We start from the raw sequence: 17,454 nt of genomic DNA on the forward strand, positions 1-17,454 counted from the left end.
CTGTGTCCTGTGTGTGTTTTCGTTGCCGGTTCTCCTGGGAGTTCTCCCTGTTCCTTTTCCTGGAGGTTCACCGCTGTGGAGTGGCCCATTGCATCCCTGCGTCACAGCCCTGTGGTCCTGTTTGCCTGTTCCTCTGCCTTCCTGGACATTCTGTGTTTCCCAGTGACTCTGGACTTCCTGCTTGATCTTCCTTTGTTGTTCTGAGATTAATACGCACTGTTTAACTCTCACTTGGATCCTGTGCATCTTTCCTGATAGAAAACTCTGCTTCAAGCAAAGCAGTCTAGGAGGAGAAGAGTAAAGGGTATCGAGGAGTTCAGACGTAGAGAGGATTAGACAGGTGAAGCCTGAAGAACACAGAGCTGGTACTGGTTCAATGGAGGAGGCTTGGGCAATTTAGTCATCCAGGGTCTACTGGATAGAGATGAAAACAATGAAAGTTAGGCAGAATCAACTGTGGACAAAGTTTTTGGGTTATTGTACCCTGGATGATATATGGTGATAAACTAAAAGCATATCACGGCCAATTCACACGTATTTGTACGCGACGGCTAATTATTACGAATTTGTATTGTATTATTCAGAAAAGACACTAGAGTCGTGGATCACTTTGAACACATGTGGATCAAACTTTTATTCTCCCTATAATTCTCCATCACCGTCTCACATCATCTGTCTCCCCCACTGCCCCCTAGAGCCTATATACAGGAACTGCTTAACATGCCGAATTACAGATCTATATATCCAAACAACTTGAATATTACATGTATGACCTCACTCGTATGAATTCGTACGATTTGTCTAAACCGCAGTAACGGGTAGGTTTAGGGGTGGGGTTTGAGGTTAGGTCATTCGTACGAAAACATACAAATTGGTAATACGGGAGTGAGCTCGTACAAATCTGTACGAATTAGCCACCTCATAAAATACGTACGAATCAGAGCATATGAGCGAAGTGGAGCGGTGAGAATCTCTGCTCATCGCTCACGGAACTGTTCACCCCTCCGCTCAAAGCTACATCAGGCCGCTCCGCTCATTATCGCTCAGCGCTCAACGCAGTTTGCTGCGCTCCACTCAAATCGCCCCCCGCTCGCACCAAAAAAGGAAAAAAAATCTACATGTATATCACTTTTAGCTTAGAGCACAGCCTTACCTCCTAAAGAACTGAGCAACAACAACATTTTTCAAATAGAAATGTTTTATTTCAAATTACAAATTAGGCTAGTCACAAAGTCCTGTAAAATTAAACGAATAAATGGGCCTAATATAAATAAAAATGATGTAAACAAAAATATACATAAAAGTTTTAAAAGTAAATTAACTATTAGGCCAGAATTTTGATTAGTGAACTTCTGCGCAACGCCCATGATTAAAATTTAAATTGGCTTATATCCATCCATTGTATTGCATTGAAGCCGTTGTATTGCATTGAAGCCGTGTGTAAGTGTTGTAAGTGTTTTTTCGAATTACTCAGTTTGCTGGATTTGTTCAGCGTATTACACTCTATCAAGTGGATACATTTAGATTCTGTAGTTATTTTTGGATTTATAATTTTACTGGCTAAGATAATTGTATTTGAATTAAAACCAGTGCTGTTTTAGCCGTCGGCACTCAAATATTATTGCTGGATATTCGCACGAGTAAGTGATAGTTTCGTTTTTGAGCTGAGCCATTGACAGGCTGTTACCTTGATTGTGTGAGCGAATTACAAAGGTGGACAGAACATATATAAGCTCAGGTCGATCAGTTAGTTTGCTAGGAGAAGCGCGCAAAGAGTGAAGGAACGCATTGAAGCCGTGTGTAAGTGTTTTTTCGAATTACTCAGTTTGCTGGATTTGCTCAGCGTATTACACTCTATCAAGTGGATACATTTCGATTCTGTAGTTATCTTTGGATTTATAATTTTACTGGCTAAGATAATTCTATTTGAATTAAAACCAGTGCTGTTTTAGCCGTCGGCACTCAAATATTATTGCTGGATATTCGCACGAGTAAGTGATAGTTTCGTTTTTGAGCTGAGCCATTGACAGGCTGTTACCTTGATTGTGTGAGCGAATTACAAAAGCGTCCTCACCTGTTCTGAATGTAGTGATTAGCATCTATTTAATACGCTCGTTAACACTGGTGCGGAAGCGTCAGCGGGAGCGTTCAGCCTCCTCGTGTGAAGACCGAAGAGGGTAAAGACCATTCGACTCTACTCTGCGCGACTCCACTCGAGCAAGGACACAACAAGGCACTTAATAGCTTTCCTTCTACTTTGTCCACTTTTGTGTTTTCATTGTTTTCATCTTTTTGTTTCTCTGACCCGTATTCACTATGTGCTTCCAAATTGCTACTATTACCACATACACCCGTAAATCACACTCACATTCTAGGCGCCGTAATCCTAATAATCTGCGAAGTGTACCTATTTCCTCTGCTACATTAATGTCAATTCCAATTGGTCTGTGGAACTGTCAGTCTGCTGTAAACAAAGCAGACTTTATTCCATCTATTTCCGCTCATTCACGTCTCAGTCTCATGGCTCTAACTGAAACCTGGATCAAACCAGAAGACACTGCCACTCCTGCTGCTCTCTCAAATAATTTCACTTTTTCACACACCCCACGCCCAATTGGGAGGGGTGGAGGTACTGGTTTGCTGATCTCAAATGATTGGAAATTTGAGCCCATTCCTTCTCTATCTGGCAACTGCTCATTTGAATCACTCTCAATCACTATCACTCACCCGGCTAAAATCCATTTTGTAGTTATCTATCGCCCTCCAGGTCAACTGGGTAACTTCTTGGATGATTTGGATATTTTACTCTCTCACTTCCCTGAGGATGGCACTCCTCTGGTACTGCTTGGTGACTTCAACATCCACCTTGATAAACCCCAGGCGGCTGACTTCACCACTCTTCTGACCTCATTTGACCTTAAGCGAGTATCCACTACAGATACTCACAAATCAGGTAACCATCTGGACCTGATCTACACACGCTACTGCTCCACAGACAACACTTTAGTTACTCCACTGCACACCTCAGATCACTTTCTCATCACTCTTAACTAGGGTTGGGCATCGAGAACCGGTTCCAACTTGGAACCGTTTAAAAAATAACGATGCCATTGGAATCGTTCAGAAATTTTGTTTTCGATTCCGATCATCGGTTCCAAACGCGCAAGTTTTCTGAAGTGCTTGGCGCGCCCGTTTGTTCTGTTGCAGCCATGGAGCACGGTAAGCGGCGCTCAAAAGTGTGGCTTTATTTCACTTAAAAAAAAAAAAGCCTGGGTCAGCACAGTGCAACACAAATGACAAACTTATTTCTTGCACGGGAGGATCGGTCATTTAGAATCGTGGCTTTTCCTATCACTGCTATGCCGACGACACTCAACTCTACTTCTCATTTCAACCTGATGATCCATCGGTTGGTGTTCGTATCGCTGCCTGCCTAACAGACATTTCAGCATGGATGAAGGAACATCACCTGCAACTCAACCTTGCAAAGACAGAACTGCTTGTGGTCTCAGCCAAACCAGCACTGCATCACAATCTCTCCATTCAGCTAGGATCATCAACCATAACTCCGTCCAGGACAGCCAGGAACCTTGGGGTTGTGATTGATGATCAGCTAAAATTCACTGACCACATTACTGCAACAACCCGGTCCTGCAGATTTGCACTATTCAACATTAGGAAGATTAGACCCTTCCTATCAGATCATGCCACACAACTACTGGTACAAGCTCTTGTTCTCTCCAGACTGGACTACTGCAATGCTCTTCTAGCGGGCCTTCCGGCATGCACTATCAACCCTTGCAACTGATCCAGAATGCAGCGGCGAGGTTGGTCTTTAGTGAGCCGAAGAGAGCACACGTCACGCCTCTCCTCATCAGTCTGCACTGGCTACCAATAGCCGCTCGCATTAAATTCAAGGCACTGGTGCTCGCCTTCAAAACATCCACTAGCTCTGCACCAACATACCTAAACTCGCTCGTTCAGACTTGCACACCCTCCAGGAACTTGCGTTCTGCCAGTGAACGACGCCTCGTGGTGCCATACCAGAGAGGCATGAAATCGCTGTCACGGACCTTTTCCTGGACCGTTCCCACCTGGTGGAATGACCTGCCTATCTCAATTCGTGCGGCCGAGTCTGTAGCCATTTTCAAAAAACGTCTAAAGACATATCTTTTCCAGCAACACCTGACCGATCGAGAATAGCACTTATCATTCTATTCATTGTCTGTCTGTCTAATTTATTTATAAAAAAATAAAAAAATAAAAATCTGTTCTGTGCTAGATTAACTGAGAATTGTTACAGCACTTGCATATTGTTGCCCTTAGACTGCTCTAGCTGCTTCTATTTCCCTCATTTGTAAGTCGCTTTGGATAAAAGCGTCTGCTAAATGACTAAATGTAAATGTAATGTACACACAAACGGCTGTAAAATTAAATGAATAAATGGGCCTAATAATATAAATAAAATGTAGGCTATATAAACAAAAATATACAAAATCCACAAACGTTTTAAAAGTAAATTAACTATTAGGCCAACATTCTTGTAACTGATTTTTGCGCAGCGCGCAGGATTAATTTTAATTTAAATTCGCTTATATCAATTGTACAAAAAAAATGCTGTAAAATTAAACGAATTAATGGGCCTAATTATATAAATAAAAATATACAGGCTATAGGCCTAGATCAAAGTTTTAAAATTAACTATTAGGCCAAAATTCTTAACTGAACTTTTGAAAAAAAAAATTGCTTTCCATGATTGCATAACGAATTAACAATTCATTACCACCCGTCAGCATGTTTTAATAATTTGTTTCCTCATTGGTGTCATTACAATATTATAATCAATATAATAATCTTGGCCACATTGTAATAATCCGTTCCCTATAGTTTTAATAAAATTGGAGAACGAATTAAGAAGTTGTGGGAACGAATTTAATTCGTGGCTACGATTTAGAAATGAGAAAACGAATTCTTAATTAATGGGAACTAAATATTAATTTGTGGCCAATGGTATATTTTTGTCTGCATGTAATAAGAGCAGGGCTCCGTATACACGATAGACCTACCGTGCCTTACCTATTTATCTATTAATTTATAATCGAATGATATATAGCTCACCTTTTGCTGCACTGCTATGTTTGCGTAGCACATCCTCGTGCTTTCTGGCAATGTGTCGCTTTAGATTCCAATATCTTAGCTAACTCTCACAATCTCTCCACACTCCCTTTAAATTTCGTCTCCCTGCTCGTTCTTAACTTTGTGCATTTATGTATAAGGCTCGCAACTTCATTAAAACAATATTTGAACTCCATAACCTATTGCGCCACTATTTCACAGATTCTAGATCTAGCAAATCGCCAAAGGGCATTCTGGGTTGAGCGGGTTGAGCGGGTTGAGCGAGCGGCGCTGAGCTGAGCGGAATCTTCAGAAAGGCGCTCACCGCTCTGGAGGAAATATTACCGCTACGCTCCCCGCTACGCTCTGCTCACATGCTCTGGTACGAATTACTGTGAGGTTGGGTTGGAAGAATAGGGTCCACCGGGGCTGCCAAGGATTCAGCCGTTTTACTCTCCATAGGTACTCCAAGTTGCGGTGGTCAATTTAGTGAAATTTTGAGAAACAGAAACCCTCAAGCCTGTGCTGCCAATCCTCCAGTGTAAGCTTCATGGACTCCCAGTTGTCAATGTCATAGTTGGCCTTCGCATATGAAAGCTTTCAGGAGTAGTAGGTACAAGAAAAAAAGCTTGGTGAAAGTGACATTTAACCTATCCAAGTTAGTGCACACACATTAGTGAGTAGTGAACACACACTGCAAACCATGGACACGCAAACACCCAGAGCAGTGGGCAGTCATTTTTGCTGTGCTGCCAGAGGAGCGATTGGGGGTTAGGTGCCTTGCTAGAGGGTACCAGTCTGACTCTCTAACCATTGGCCATGACTGCCCCCAGTAGAAGTAGGAGGAGTAAATCCATTAGATCCTGCTTTGAAAACACTGTTAGCTCCAGAGTCGCTGGGGCCTGAGGAGTTGGTGTTGCATGTTGGTACATTGGTACTTAATTGTGATGTTAAGTAAGTTGAGAGGCGCACTTGGGGCTAAACACATTGTGGAAATGGTGGTACTTTTGTGGAATAGAGATGGATGACTCAATAAAATGACTCAATGGTCTCAATGTCTCAATGATAGTGGTTTGAGGTGAAGATTGGAGAAAGCTCATCCCCAACTGAGAGGGAAGAAAGTGTTGAGTGAGCTGTAGACAGTCAGTTTTTTATAAGTCAGAAATAGAGCTGGGCGATATATCGCATGACATTGTTAGGCTCATCTCGTCAGTAAAGCCGGTTCCTTGATTAGTAGTAAATCGCCATCACCTGCTTTCAGATAGAGCGGCATTTACTACACAGAGCCGTAGTTCACTGACAAGCTGAGCCATATCGCATTAATTATCACGGACGTATCGCCTGCGATAATTAATGCGATATGGCTCAGCTTGTCAGTGAACTACGGCTCTGTGTAGTAAATGCCGCTCTATCTGAAAGCAGGTGATGGCGATTTACTACTAATCAAGGAACCGGAAATATAAAACCGGAAATATAACGGCTCTCGTAGTCAGAAATGACAACGAGGCCACTTCACGCAATACGAAGTCAATGGAGAGCGTTGGATTGCCCCCCTATGGCCTGAATGGCCTGAATGTGCCTGAATGTGCTCTGTCTCCATGTGATTATACCTATCATCAACAACATCTGAGGATTAGTGTGCCATCCTCGATATGTCTACTTAATATCTTGACGGCCAGCTAAACTTTTTCCCCACACCAAGACTCTGAAGATTAATTCTTAGTTCCACAGGTTTATTGGCGTTACAGAGAAAAGGTGAAACTGCAACATACAAAAGAGCAAGGACAAATTAGCGACATGCCAATTTAATCCAACCTCAACTCCACATGAATAAATGCTAATTTACACTATTACAGTTGCATTTTGACAGTACTCACTTTAGCACTATAGGATGAGAAGAAATAAATGAAAACAACGATCTGGTCATTAACAAACAACACACGTGAGCTAAAATTCGCGTAGCCGAAGTACATACAAACATCCTCAAATTATACTTTATAAATTTAAAAGTATTATAAACATAATGAATACTTCTAGACACTCTCACAAAAACAAGTTATACACACCGACGATGCTAAGCCAGACACAAGGAGTCGACAGATACGATGAAATGCAATGGATTAACAGCCTTGAACAAACCGCTGAAAACGCGCATGAAGTGCGTGAGTGTTTACTTCCCCAAACTACGGGTCGCGTAATAGGACATTTAGAACCATTCGCTCTTAAAGTGAACATGACCTAAATAGACACACATTAGGAATGCATACTACTGGAACACATTACCACAATGCTGACTAAATGTAAATCATGTTTATCTTCTCCAACTTTAAACTTAATGCTCATTTACATTTTCTTACTCATAACAAAACACTCCCCGCCTGACGTGGACTGTGACGTCACCCCACAGTCCATGCACAGTCCATTTGCTAAACAGTCCATTTCTGTGCCTCTGGAGGTAGTTCTCCTTCTATTTCATTGACTGGCCTGAGAAAGAGGCTAGTCCCGCCTGGTTTGATGATCTTTACCCCAACCTGGCGCACTTTCCCATCTTTACTAGGGAAGGCCTGTGTAATCCGTCCAAGAGGCCAATCATTCCTAGGTGCTTGGCTGTCCTTAAGGAGAACAACGCTTCCAGACTGAATGTTTGGCTGAGTGGACTGCCATTTCTTGCGGACCTGCAGTGTTGGGAGGAATTGTTTCCTCCAGCGGTCCCAGAAGGTGTTGGACAGGTGCTGAACCTGTCGCCACTGGGACTTGTAGAGGTCTGCAACTCCAAACTCACCAGCAGGAGCAGGCACAATGTTCGTCTTCTGTGTGAGAAGAGCACCTGGCGTGAGTATGAACGAGTTATCAGGGTCCATAGTCATGGGAACAAGTGGCCTGGCGTTGATAATCGCTGCGACTTCTGCCATGAAAGTCACCAGCACTTTGTGGGTGAGCTTGTCTTTCAGCTGAAGGAACATTGCGTCCAGAATCCTCCTCGCCAGCCCTATCATTCTCTCCCATGAACCACCCCAATGAGATGCATGTGGGGGATTGAAGGACCAGGTGCAGCCCTTGTCTGAGAGGTAAGTCTTTACGGCAGTGTTGTCAATGTTTGAGGCTATCTTCAGTTCCTTACAGGCGCCAATGAAGTTTGTGCCGCGGTCGGAACGAATGTATTTGACTGGCCCACGCACTGAAAGGAAGTGCCGTAGCGCATTGATGAAGCTAGAGGTGTCGAGGGATTCTATGACTTCAATGTGCACAGCTCTTATGCTCATGCACGTAAAGATCACTGCCCACCTTTTACTTTGAGCGAAGCCACCTCTTGTCCTGCGTGAGGAGACATTCCACGGGCCGAACACATCAAGACCCACGCTGGAGAACGGAGGATCTGTTGAAAGACGAACGGCTGGCAGGTTAGCCATTTTCTGGAGGCTGAGTGGAGCTCTGAGCCTTCTGCATGTTATGCATTGGTGGATGATGCTGCTTACTATTTTCTTCCCTCCAACTATCCAAAGGCCAGCTGAACGGACCGCCCCCTCCATAAAGTGACGGTCTTGATGATGGATCTGCTCGTGGTGGTGTCTGATGAGCAAAGTGGCGAAGTGATGCTGGCCAGGAATAACCAGGGGAGTCTTTTCACTCTGATCGAGAATTGAATGATGAAGACGGCCCCCAACTCTGAGAAGGCCGTGTGTGTCAATGAACGGGTCCAAATTTCTGAGAGGGCTTGTTTTTGGCATCCTTTCCTGTTTTTGAATGCACTTTATCTCTTGGCTGTAGACTTCCTGTTGAACTGCTTGGATGATTACAGCTGACGCTTTCTCCGATTCCTCAACTGTGATTACAGCTTTGCAGTAATGCCAGCCCTTGCACGCTCGGTTCTCTCTGTGAGCTGTCTTGAAATGACAGGCTATGTGAACGAGGCGAGTGACTGCACGGGTTAACGACTTCCAGGTAGAGAACTTAGCAAAGCGTTGTGAATCCAGTTGCTTGTTTGAGGCTAAAGTGCTCAAGGCAGCCACCAGAGGGCGGATGTCTGCATCTGTACTCGGGTCAACAAGGTCATAGGTGCTCTCAGAAATGGTGGGCTCCGGCTTGGAGAGAAATTCGGGCCCCCTCAGCCAGTTGGTGTGTTTCAGTTGGCCAGCAGGAACAGAACGAGTTGCGTGATCTGCAGGGTTCAGGTCTGTTGGCACATAGCGCCACTGGTCTGGTCGGCAGGATCTTCGGATGCGTAACACCCGGTTGCTGACATAGACATAAAAGCGCCTGGTCTCATTGCAAATATAGCCCAGGACTACTTTACTGTCTGAGTAGTAGGTTACGGCATCGAGCTGTAGATCTAGTTCTGCTGAGACCAGGTCTGCTAACTCAACAGCAAGGACTGCTGCACAGAGTTCAAGTCTTGGCACTGTGTGTTCAGGGCGGGGGGCCAGCTTGGCTTTGCCCATTACAAATCCAAATTGGTTGTTGCCATTACTGTCTGTTACTTTCAGGTAGCACACAGCACCGATAGCTTTGACTGAGGCATCACAGAACACACAGAGTTCTCTTCTTACTGCTGCTGACGGTGAGGCTTCTGTGTAGCGCCTTGGGATGGAAAGCTCAGCGAGCTGAGACAGAGAGGCTCTCCATGACGTCCAGGCATCTTCCATGGCTGGAGGTAAGGGCGCGTTCCAGTCACCGTTCTCCGCCGTCAGCTCTCCCAGGATAGCCTTGCCTTGGACTGTACCGGCGCAACGAATCCAAGTGGGTCGTAGATGCAATTGATTGTGGACAAGACACCCCGTCAGGTGTATGGCTTGGTCTCACTGGAGACATTAAAAAGGAAACAGTCTGTCTTGAGATTCCAGTCAAGCTCGAGGCTGCGCTGCAACGGCAGCGTGTCTGCGTCGAGGTCAAGGTCTTTGAGGTCACTCGCGTGGTCACTAGATGGAAAGGCGTCCATGACGTCTTTGTTGTTCGCTGCAATCTTGTGAAGTCTCAGATTCGACTTGGAGAGCACATCCTGTGTCCTTTTTAACAAGCTGATAGCAGCTTGAACTGTGGGCAGGGACTTCAGCCCATCATCGACATAGAAGTCATGCAACACGACGTGCTGCACATCTGGGTCGACGTGGAACTCATTGCCTTGACCAGACTTGTGTAGCCCGTGAATAGCCACTGCAGGTGAAGGGCTGTTGCCGAAGACGTTGACGTTCATGCGGTAATCCACGATGGCTTTGGAGAGGTCATTGTCCTGGAACCAGAGAAAACGTAAGAAGTCTTTTTCTCTTACCAGGAAGCAATAAAACATCTGTTCTATGTCGGCTGTGACGGCGATGGCCTCTCTTCTGAATCGAATCAGCACTCCCAGCAGTGTGTTATTCAGGTCAGGTCCCGTTAACAGCACGTTGTTGAGTGATACGCCGTCATATTGGGCACTGGAATCGAATACAACACGGATTTTCTTTGGTTTCTTCGGATGATACACACCAAACGTTGGTAAGTACCACCTTTCTTCATCCAGACTGAGAGGGGGGGCTAACTCTGCATGACCATTCTGAAAAATGTTGCCCATGAAGGCGAGAAAGTGGTCTCTCATCTCAGGCTTTTTCTCAAAGTTACGCTTGAGAGACATGAGACGCCTCAGTGCCTGTGGCCTGTTGTCTGGGAGCCGTGGGCGTGGGCTCTTGAAGGGTAATGGCGCCACCCAACTGTTGTTTGAGTCCTTTTGTAGTCCTTCATCCATTATCTCCATGAACGTTGTATCTTGAATGGAGGGAGCCACCTGGTTGTCATCCCTGGTCCGCCTGAACACTGTGCAGCCAAGGTGGTCGGCTTCACAGATAGTTTGTTCCTCAGGATACGCTGGAGGCTCACTGGTGGCCTGAGTGTCACTGAACCTCTCCTTCACATGGAACACGTTGGGGCATGCGTCAAAGAGAGTGGGCCGTTGCAGCTCTGTGGTATTTGTGTGGAACGTGCTAATTGTCGGTGGCCTGTGAACATTACCTAGGCACACATTTCCAACAATGACCCAGCCCAGGTCTAACTTCTGTGCATAAGGCAGGTTGTGAGGGCCATTCACCTGTTTGCGGACTTTATGCATCCTGAATTTGTCCCGTCCTAAGAGAAGCATAATTGGCGCTTGCGGGTCCATGTCTGGGATGAGGTGTGCCACTGACCTTAGATGAGCATGATGAAGAGCTACTTCGGGGGTTGGAATCTCCTCTCTGTTATTCGGTATGTCGTTACATTCTATGAGGCTTGGCAACGAGACACGAACAGTTCCATCCAGAGACTCCACTTCATAGCCACTGGCCCTTCTGCCTGCTGATTGCTTCACTCCAGCACATGTTCTCAGTGTGTAAGGAGCACTTGGACTTTGGTCGTTGAACATGTCAAAGAACTGCGAGCGAACCAGTGACCTGTTGCTCTGCTCGTCCATGATTGCATATAGTTTCACGGCTTTTCCTCTGTGGCCAGCTGGGAACACTTTGACGAGGCATATTTTCGAGCAGGAGCGGTCTGTGAGTTCCCCTCCGCAGATTTTTGTGCATTTGTTGTTGATCTGAGACCGCGGTGAAGCTTCATCCTCCTCCCCGCCGTGCTCCGAAGCAGGGGCAGCCTCCTGCAGCCAGGGCGCCGGTCCAGGGTGAAGTGCTGTGTTATGCCTGTCGCTCTTACATTCAAAACACTTGACATTGACTTTGCAATTCTTTGCTATGTGAGATGAGGAAGACAGACATTTAAAGCACACATTGTTTTCTTTGAGGAGTGTTTTACGCTCATCAATGGGCTTCTCTCTGAAAGCCCGGCACTTACGGAGAGGGTGTGGCTTTTTATGTAACAGACACAGTTTGTCGCCGTCGTCAGATTTTGTTGGAGGCTCGCCCGTGTCAGATGTGGCTCTGGGTGACACCTCTGTCTTGTGGACAAAGACTTCCCGCTGTCTGCTCGGCTTCCACACGGTCTTCTCTGTCCTGGGGGACATGTCTGTATTACCTATGAGGCTGAAGCTTGGGTCATTTGCAATGCATGCCTGCTGGCTGACAAAATCGGCAAAGAAGCCAAAGGGAGGATAGTTCAGCTGTTTTTCACGTTTGTAGGCTGCACCAGCTATCACCCACTTGTCCTGGAGACGAGACAGGAGTTTCTGTACGATAGGGTTGACGCCTCTCGCCGTGTCAAGAAAAGCCAGGCCTGGTAAGTCTCCTTCAGCCTTAGCGGCCTGCAGTTCCATTTGAAGATCACCCAGCTTTGTCAGCTTAGGTCCATCTCAGTTTATTATTTTTGAAAAGCTGTCAATGCGTTTGAACAGAGCATTCTCTATTGCTTCAGCTGAGCCATATGTTAGCTCGAGCCTTTCCCATGCCATGGCCAGTCCTGCTTCTGGTCGATTGATGTGTATTGCTCTGCTGACTCCTTCCCGAGCCACTTTAGCAGAAGATCTATCGCCTCACTCGGTTCCAGGTTTAAGCCTCTGATGGCAGTCAAAAAGGAACGCTTCCATGCTCTGTAGTTTTGGGGTTTGTCATTGAATTGAAGCAAGCCTGTTGCCACAAGCTCACGGCGGGCTAGATATCTGACAAAGTAATTTATGTATGAGCTGCCATCATTGGAGTCTGGCGGTATGACATGGTGTGCGGGAGGAGGCTGGGTGTTGTGATTTTGTGTTCTGAAGTGGTGTGTAGGAGAAGCATGCTCACCGCTGGACTTGATGTGAGGCAGACGAACGTCTCCAGGCGTCATGTTGAATGGCTCGTGGCTGTCCTCAAATGTGCTGATGTAAGGCTGCTGTGGGATGAGACTATGTGGAGCAGTATTGTTCTTTCGCGGATAGAAGGGACTGGCTTTGTCTTTGCTTGTGTGTCCCGGTTTCCACATGACTTAAATTCTGAATCCCTTTCTTTTAGTTGATCAAGCACATACTGCTTTGTGCGTTGTGAGGCTTCTAAAGGAACAGAGTCCATGTTCAGGTCACAACTATGTTTCTCACTCTTTACATCAGCAGCAGCTTCAAAAGCCCCTGCTTCAGCAATGGCTGCTGCAGCCTCTTTTTTATGTTTTAGCATTTCTATAGACACCTCCAACTTAGCTTGTTGTAGCCTCAGATTAGCTTCCTCTTCAGCATAGCATAGGCGTGCCTTTGCTGCTTCGGCTCTTGCTCTTGCTCTGACTGCTGCAGACCCGGCTGACAATGAAATGGATCTCACTGAACACCATGCTTGCGAGCGTGTCCTTAACGATGCACGCTGTGGGTTCTCCTGTGCTGCTGTACTTCCATGTGAACTCTCCTCTGTAGCTTGTAGCTCCAGTAGCACTTAGCTGTAGAGAATGGTCCGTTGGTCGTCCACTGGATGCGTGTGATGACATGTCGGCTAGCTTCCAACTCGCTCTGTGTTATCTCGTTAGCTTGCTTGATAGCCGTCGTTTCACTGTGCCATCCTCGATATGTCTACTTAATATCTTGACGGCCAGCTAAACTTTTTCCCCACACCAAGACTCTGAAGATTAATTCTTAGTTCCACAGGTTTATTGGCGTTACAGAGAAAAGGTGAAACTGCAACATACAAAAGAGCAAGGACAAATTAGCGACATGCCAATTTGATCCAACCTTAACTCCACATGAATAAATGCTGATTTACACTATTACAGTTGCATTTTGATAGTACTCACTTTAGCACTATTATATGAGAAGAAATAAATGAAAACAACGATCTGGTCATTAACAAACGACACACATGAGCTAAAATTCGCGTAGCCGAAGTACATACAAACATCCTCAAATTATACTTTATAAATTTAAAAGTATTATAAACATAATGAATACTTCTAGACACTCTCACAAAAACAAGTTATACATACCGACGATGCTAAGCCAGACACAAGGAGTTGACAGATACGATGAAATGCAATGGATTAACAGCCTTGAACAAACCGCTGAAAACGCGCATGAAGTGCGTGAGTGTTTACTTCCCCAAACACCGGGTCGCGTAATAGGACATTTAGAACCATGCGCTCTTAAAGTGAACAGGACTTAAATACACACATTAGGAATGCATACTACTGGAACACATTACCACAATGCTGACTAAATGTAAATCATGTTTATCTTCTCCAACTTTAAACTTAATGCTCATTTACATTTTCTTACTCATAACAAAACAATTAGGATAAAGACTCCTTGCACTTTATTACAGGAGACCTATTTATTCAATGTTATTTGACCATTTTATTGTTAATTGCTGTAACAGTAGTTCATTTTACTCATCCCTGGTCTCTATCTACATTTCCATCTTTTTGTAGACTCCCATGAACGAGGCTTCTACACGGTCTCACTGCATCTTTACCATTCACCTGTGCAGCAAAGAGCTTGGCTCAGCCACCGTACGGTATTCCAAACTGCACCTGGTGGACCTGGCTGGGTCTGAAAGAGTGGGAAAGACAGGAGTGGGAGGTCAAATCCTAACAGAAGCAAAATATATTAACCTCTCCCTGCACTACTTGGAGCAGGTAGGAAGATTTTCTTTGTTACAAATGTTTTTTTTAAGGTGCACTATCTCTCTGACACAAGCATAGAATTAAAGCATAGGATCGCAAGTTACTTGGAGAATTATTTTATGTTGTTCATTCAGCTCTTCTGTGATGATCAATTTAATGGTTTGAGATTAACCCATAGTTGCCTGTGATTGATAGATCGACGTTGACTTGAAATTAAGCTCTTTCCCCGTTGTAGTTTAATTCACAGGACCGGACACCAGTCATTTTGCCAAGAGATTTTCTTTTTTATTATTTTATATCAGACATAGGAGAGAAAGACAAATTTCTGGGAGATGGTCTTCATTCCAGCTTTCTCTGGTCTTCTGGACTAAAGTGTTGGGTTTTATATGCTGGAAGACTACAGTAGCAGAGGAACATGTAATGTCCATTAAAATGGAATGTATAAATGTATAAGTCTACATATACATGGAATATATAACAAACCATTAAGTCGCCATTAGCATGGAATGTATAACAAACCGTTAAGTCTACATTTGCATAGAATGTATAACAAACCGTTAAGTCTACATTAGCATGGAATGTATAACAAACCACTAAGTCCACATATGCATCGAAACTTACACTACACACACCACTTCAATGTATTCAAGCACACAATGATTACAAATGATTATGAATACTAATACAAAATAATAATACCGGAAAACAACACCATAAACAACAATTTTTAATCTTCAGCATATATCTGAAAAATAAATTACTGTTAAAAAGTTTAGGATAGGTAAGATTCTTTAATAAGTCTCTTATGCACACCAAGGCTGCATTTATTTGATACAGTAAAACTGTGGATTTTCCTCTGACAGTTCTGTCAGTCTTGTCTTTGTTTCATGTCTCTATGTTTGTGTTGTGTGTCACCACATGGCTTTGTCTTTGTTAGTGTTTGCCATGTGCTCCTCTTGTCCCGCCTCCTTGTTTCCAAATACCACGCCCTCTTGTTTAGTCTGAATGTGCTCACCTGTTCCTTGTCTGAGTGTACCTACCCTTTCCTCATGTGCTCTGCTCCTTGTTTGTCTGAGTGTGTTCACCTGTTCCTCATGTTTTCTACTCCCTTTATAATAGCCATTTCTCAATATGCGTTCTTGTCTGTACTTGTGTTCTTATGGACCTGTGAATCGTCATCATTCACTGCCCAAGTACTTTTCCAATTCAAAGTTCACATCTAGCCAAGTATACTGCCGTCCAAAGCCAAAGCGCAGTAACTACACATTTGGTCAAAATTGAGTTAAGACTTGAAATGGGCTTTGTGACATCTGTTCTGTCTTGTGACAAAGTTTGCTGGTTCAATTTTGTCCAGTTTTAGAGAAACGAGCGTGTCAAAATTGCAGTAACTACAAAATCCAAGCCAATACCAAGGCAAACCGCAGTAAGTGATGTTACTGTGTTCTAGCTTTGTTTCCCCGTTTTTGACACAGCAGATACTGCGGTTTCAGCCTTGTCACAATGGGGATTGTAACTTATGCGGTTTGCCCCGATCGTAACACACAGAAACAATCCCGCAGCCATATGATGGTTGAACTTGCGTTAAAACGCAAATATTCAAAGACTGGTAAGGAAGATAGCAAAATAATAACTCATAGTAAGGCAACTGACAGCTTTATATTCAGTTAACATTGACTAGCCAGCCGCTAGCAAATTTTGACTAACCTGTGCTGCTCTATTAAAGGCAATATCCTCAGACAACGTAAAGATAATCCGATTTAATCACGCTGGTGTTTGTTGATTCGGACATCTCTCCGTTTCAGGCAGCTAATCCAATTGTATTGACAGGGGTTACTCCTTAAAAAGTTAGCTGGGTCTGGTAAAGTTATCTTGTTAGACAAAGTTACTCTAAAAGTTAGCGGCACCAGTCAGCAGGTGACCAACGGACAACCGGACGAGCGCAGCCGGGCCGACAGCAAGCACACTAGGTGAAAAAGTACACTTGCATAATGTACTGAAAGTACACTATTTTCACGCACTAATTTCGTAGGCTACTTAATATACAACAAAAAAGTGCCAATCAGTTTTTTCGATTTCACAGATAGGCTTGCTAAGAATACATAATAATTATATTTTAATTATGAATTATAGCTTTAAGGGTGTAGATAGCATAAATAGGAAATGTACATGTTTGAGAATAGCTTAGAAGTTAGGCTAAAGGGAGAAGAAATACGTAAGTTAACTTACTCTCTAACCTCTAATTCTAGGAAATGATGTATGGCCATATTAAAGGGATAGTTCAACCGAAAATGAAAATTCTGTATTATATAAAGTTTATTATTATTATAAACATGTATTAAGAAGCATGAAAAAAAGTTGGATGAACACATTTAGTTTGTAGATACTGCACTTTGCCTTTGCAATAGTGTTTTAGTTGTTTAAGATCATCCAAAGGCAGAGTGCAGTATCTGCATTTTGGGGGTCAAAGATCACATCGGTGGTCATGGTTTTTATCTATAAAAAATGTATTCCTAAGAAGGCAATACATGAATGCATTACCACTAATCTACCCACAACATGTTTGACTGGCTGGTGTAAAAACTTTAAAGCCCTTTTTCTCAGTTTCAGTGTTTGCGTAGTTACTGCACTTAGCCTTTGTAGGGCAGTATAGTTAAAATCCCTGGATGTGTCCTTGATCTGCCCCTTTTATTGAGAATGCATCGAGAGGAGACTTGTGTGGATTTCAGACAGACAGGTATCCCAGAATGCATCTCGCACACCAAACAACAAGCGTCAGTAGTGGGTGAGAACCTACATAATTTAATAATACTACTGTTATTGTGTCACAAAATGTAGATTTAAGACTTTTTCAGGTGAGAATGTACG

At 44.0% G+C, this 17,454-nt stretch overlaps 1 protein-coding gene across 1 annotated transcript in view; it reads left to right on the forward strand.

Annotated features, from left to right (window-relative positions):
- kif6 (kinesin family member 6) overlaps nt 1-17,454 on the forward strand; it is a gene marked incomplete at both ends in the record, with an annotated part of 167,374 nt that overhangs the window by 11,685 nt on the left and 138,235 nt on the right. The window contains one exon of the mRNA XM_079833947.1: nt 14,395-14,601. Coding sequence (XP_079690073.1) covers nt 14,395-14,601 — 207 coding nt within the window. The remainder of the gene's footprint in view (nt 1-14,394; nt 14,602-17,454) is intronic.

This window comes from Gobio gobio (genome assembly GCF_949357685.1).
Source record: "Gobio gobio genome assembly, chromosome: 13".
NCBI lineage: Eukaryota > Metazoa > Chordata > Actinopteri > Cypriniformes > Gobionidae > Gobio > Gobio gobio.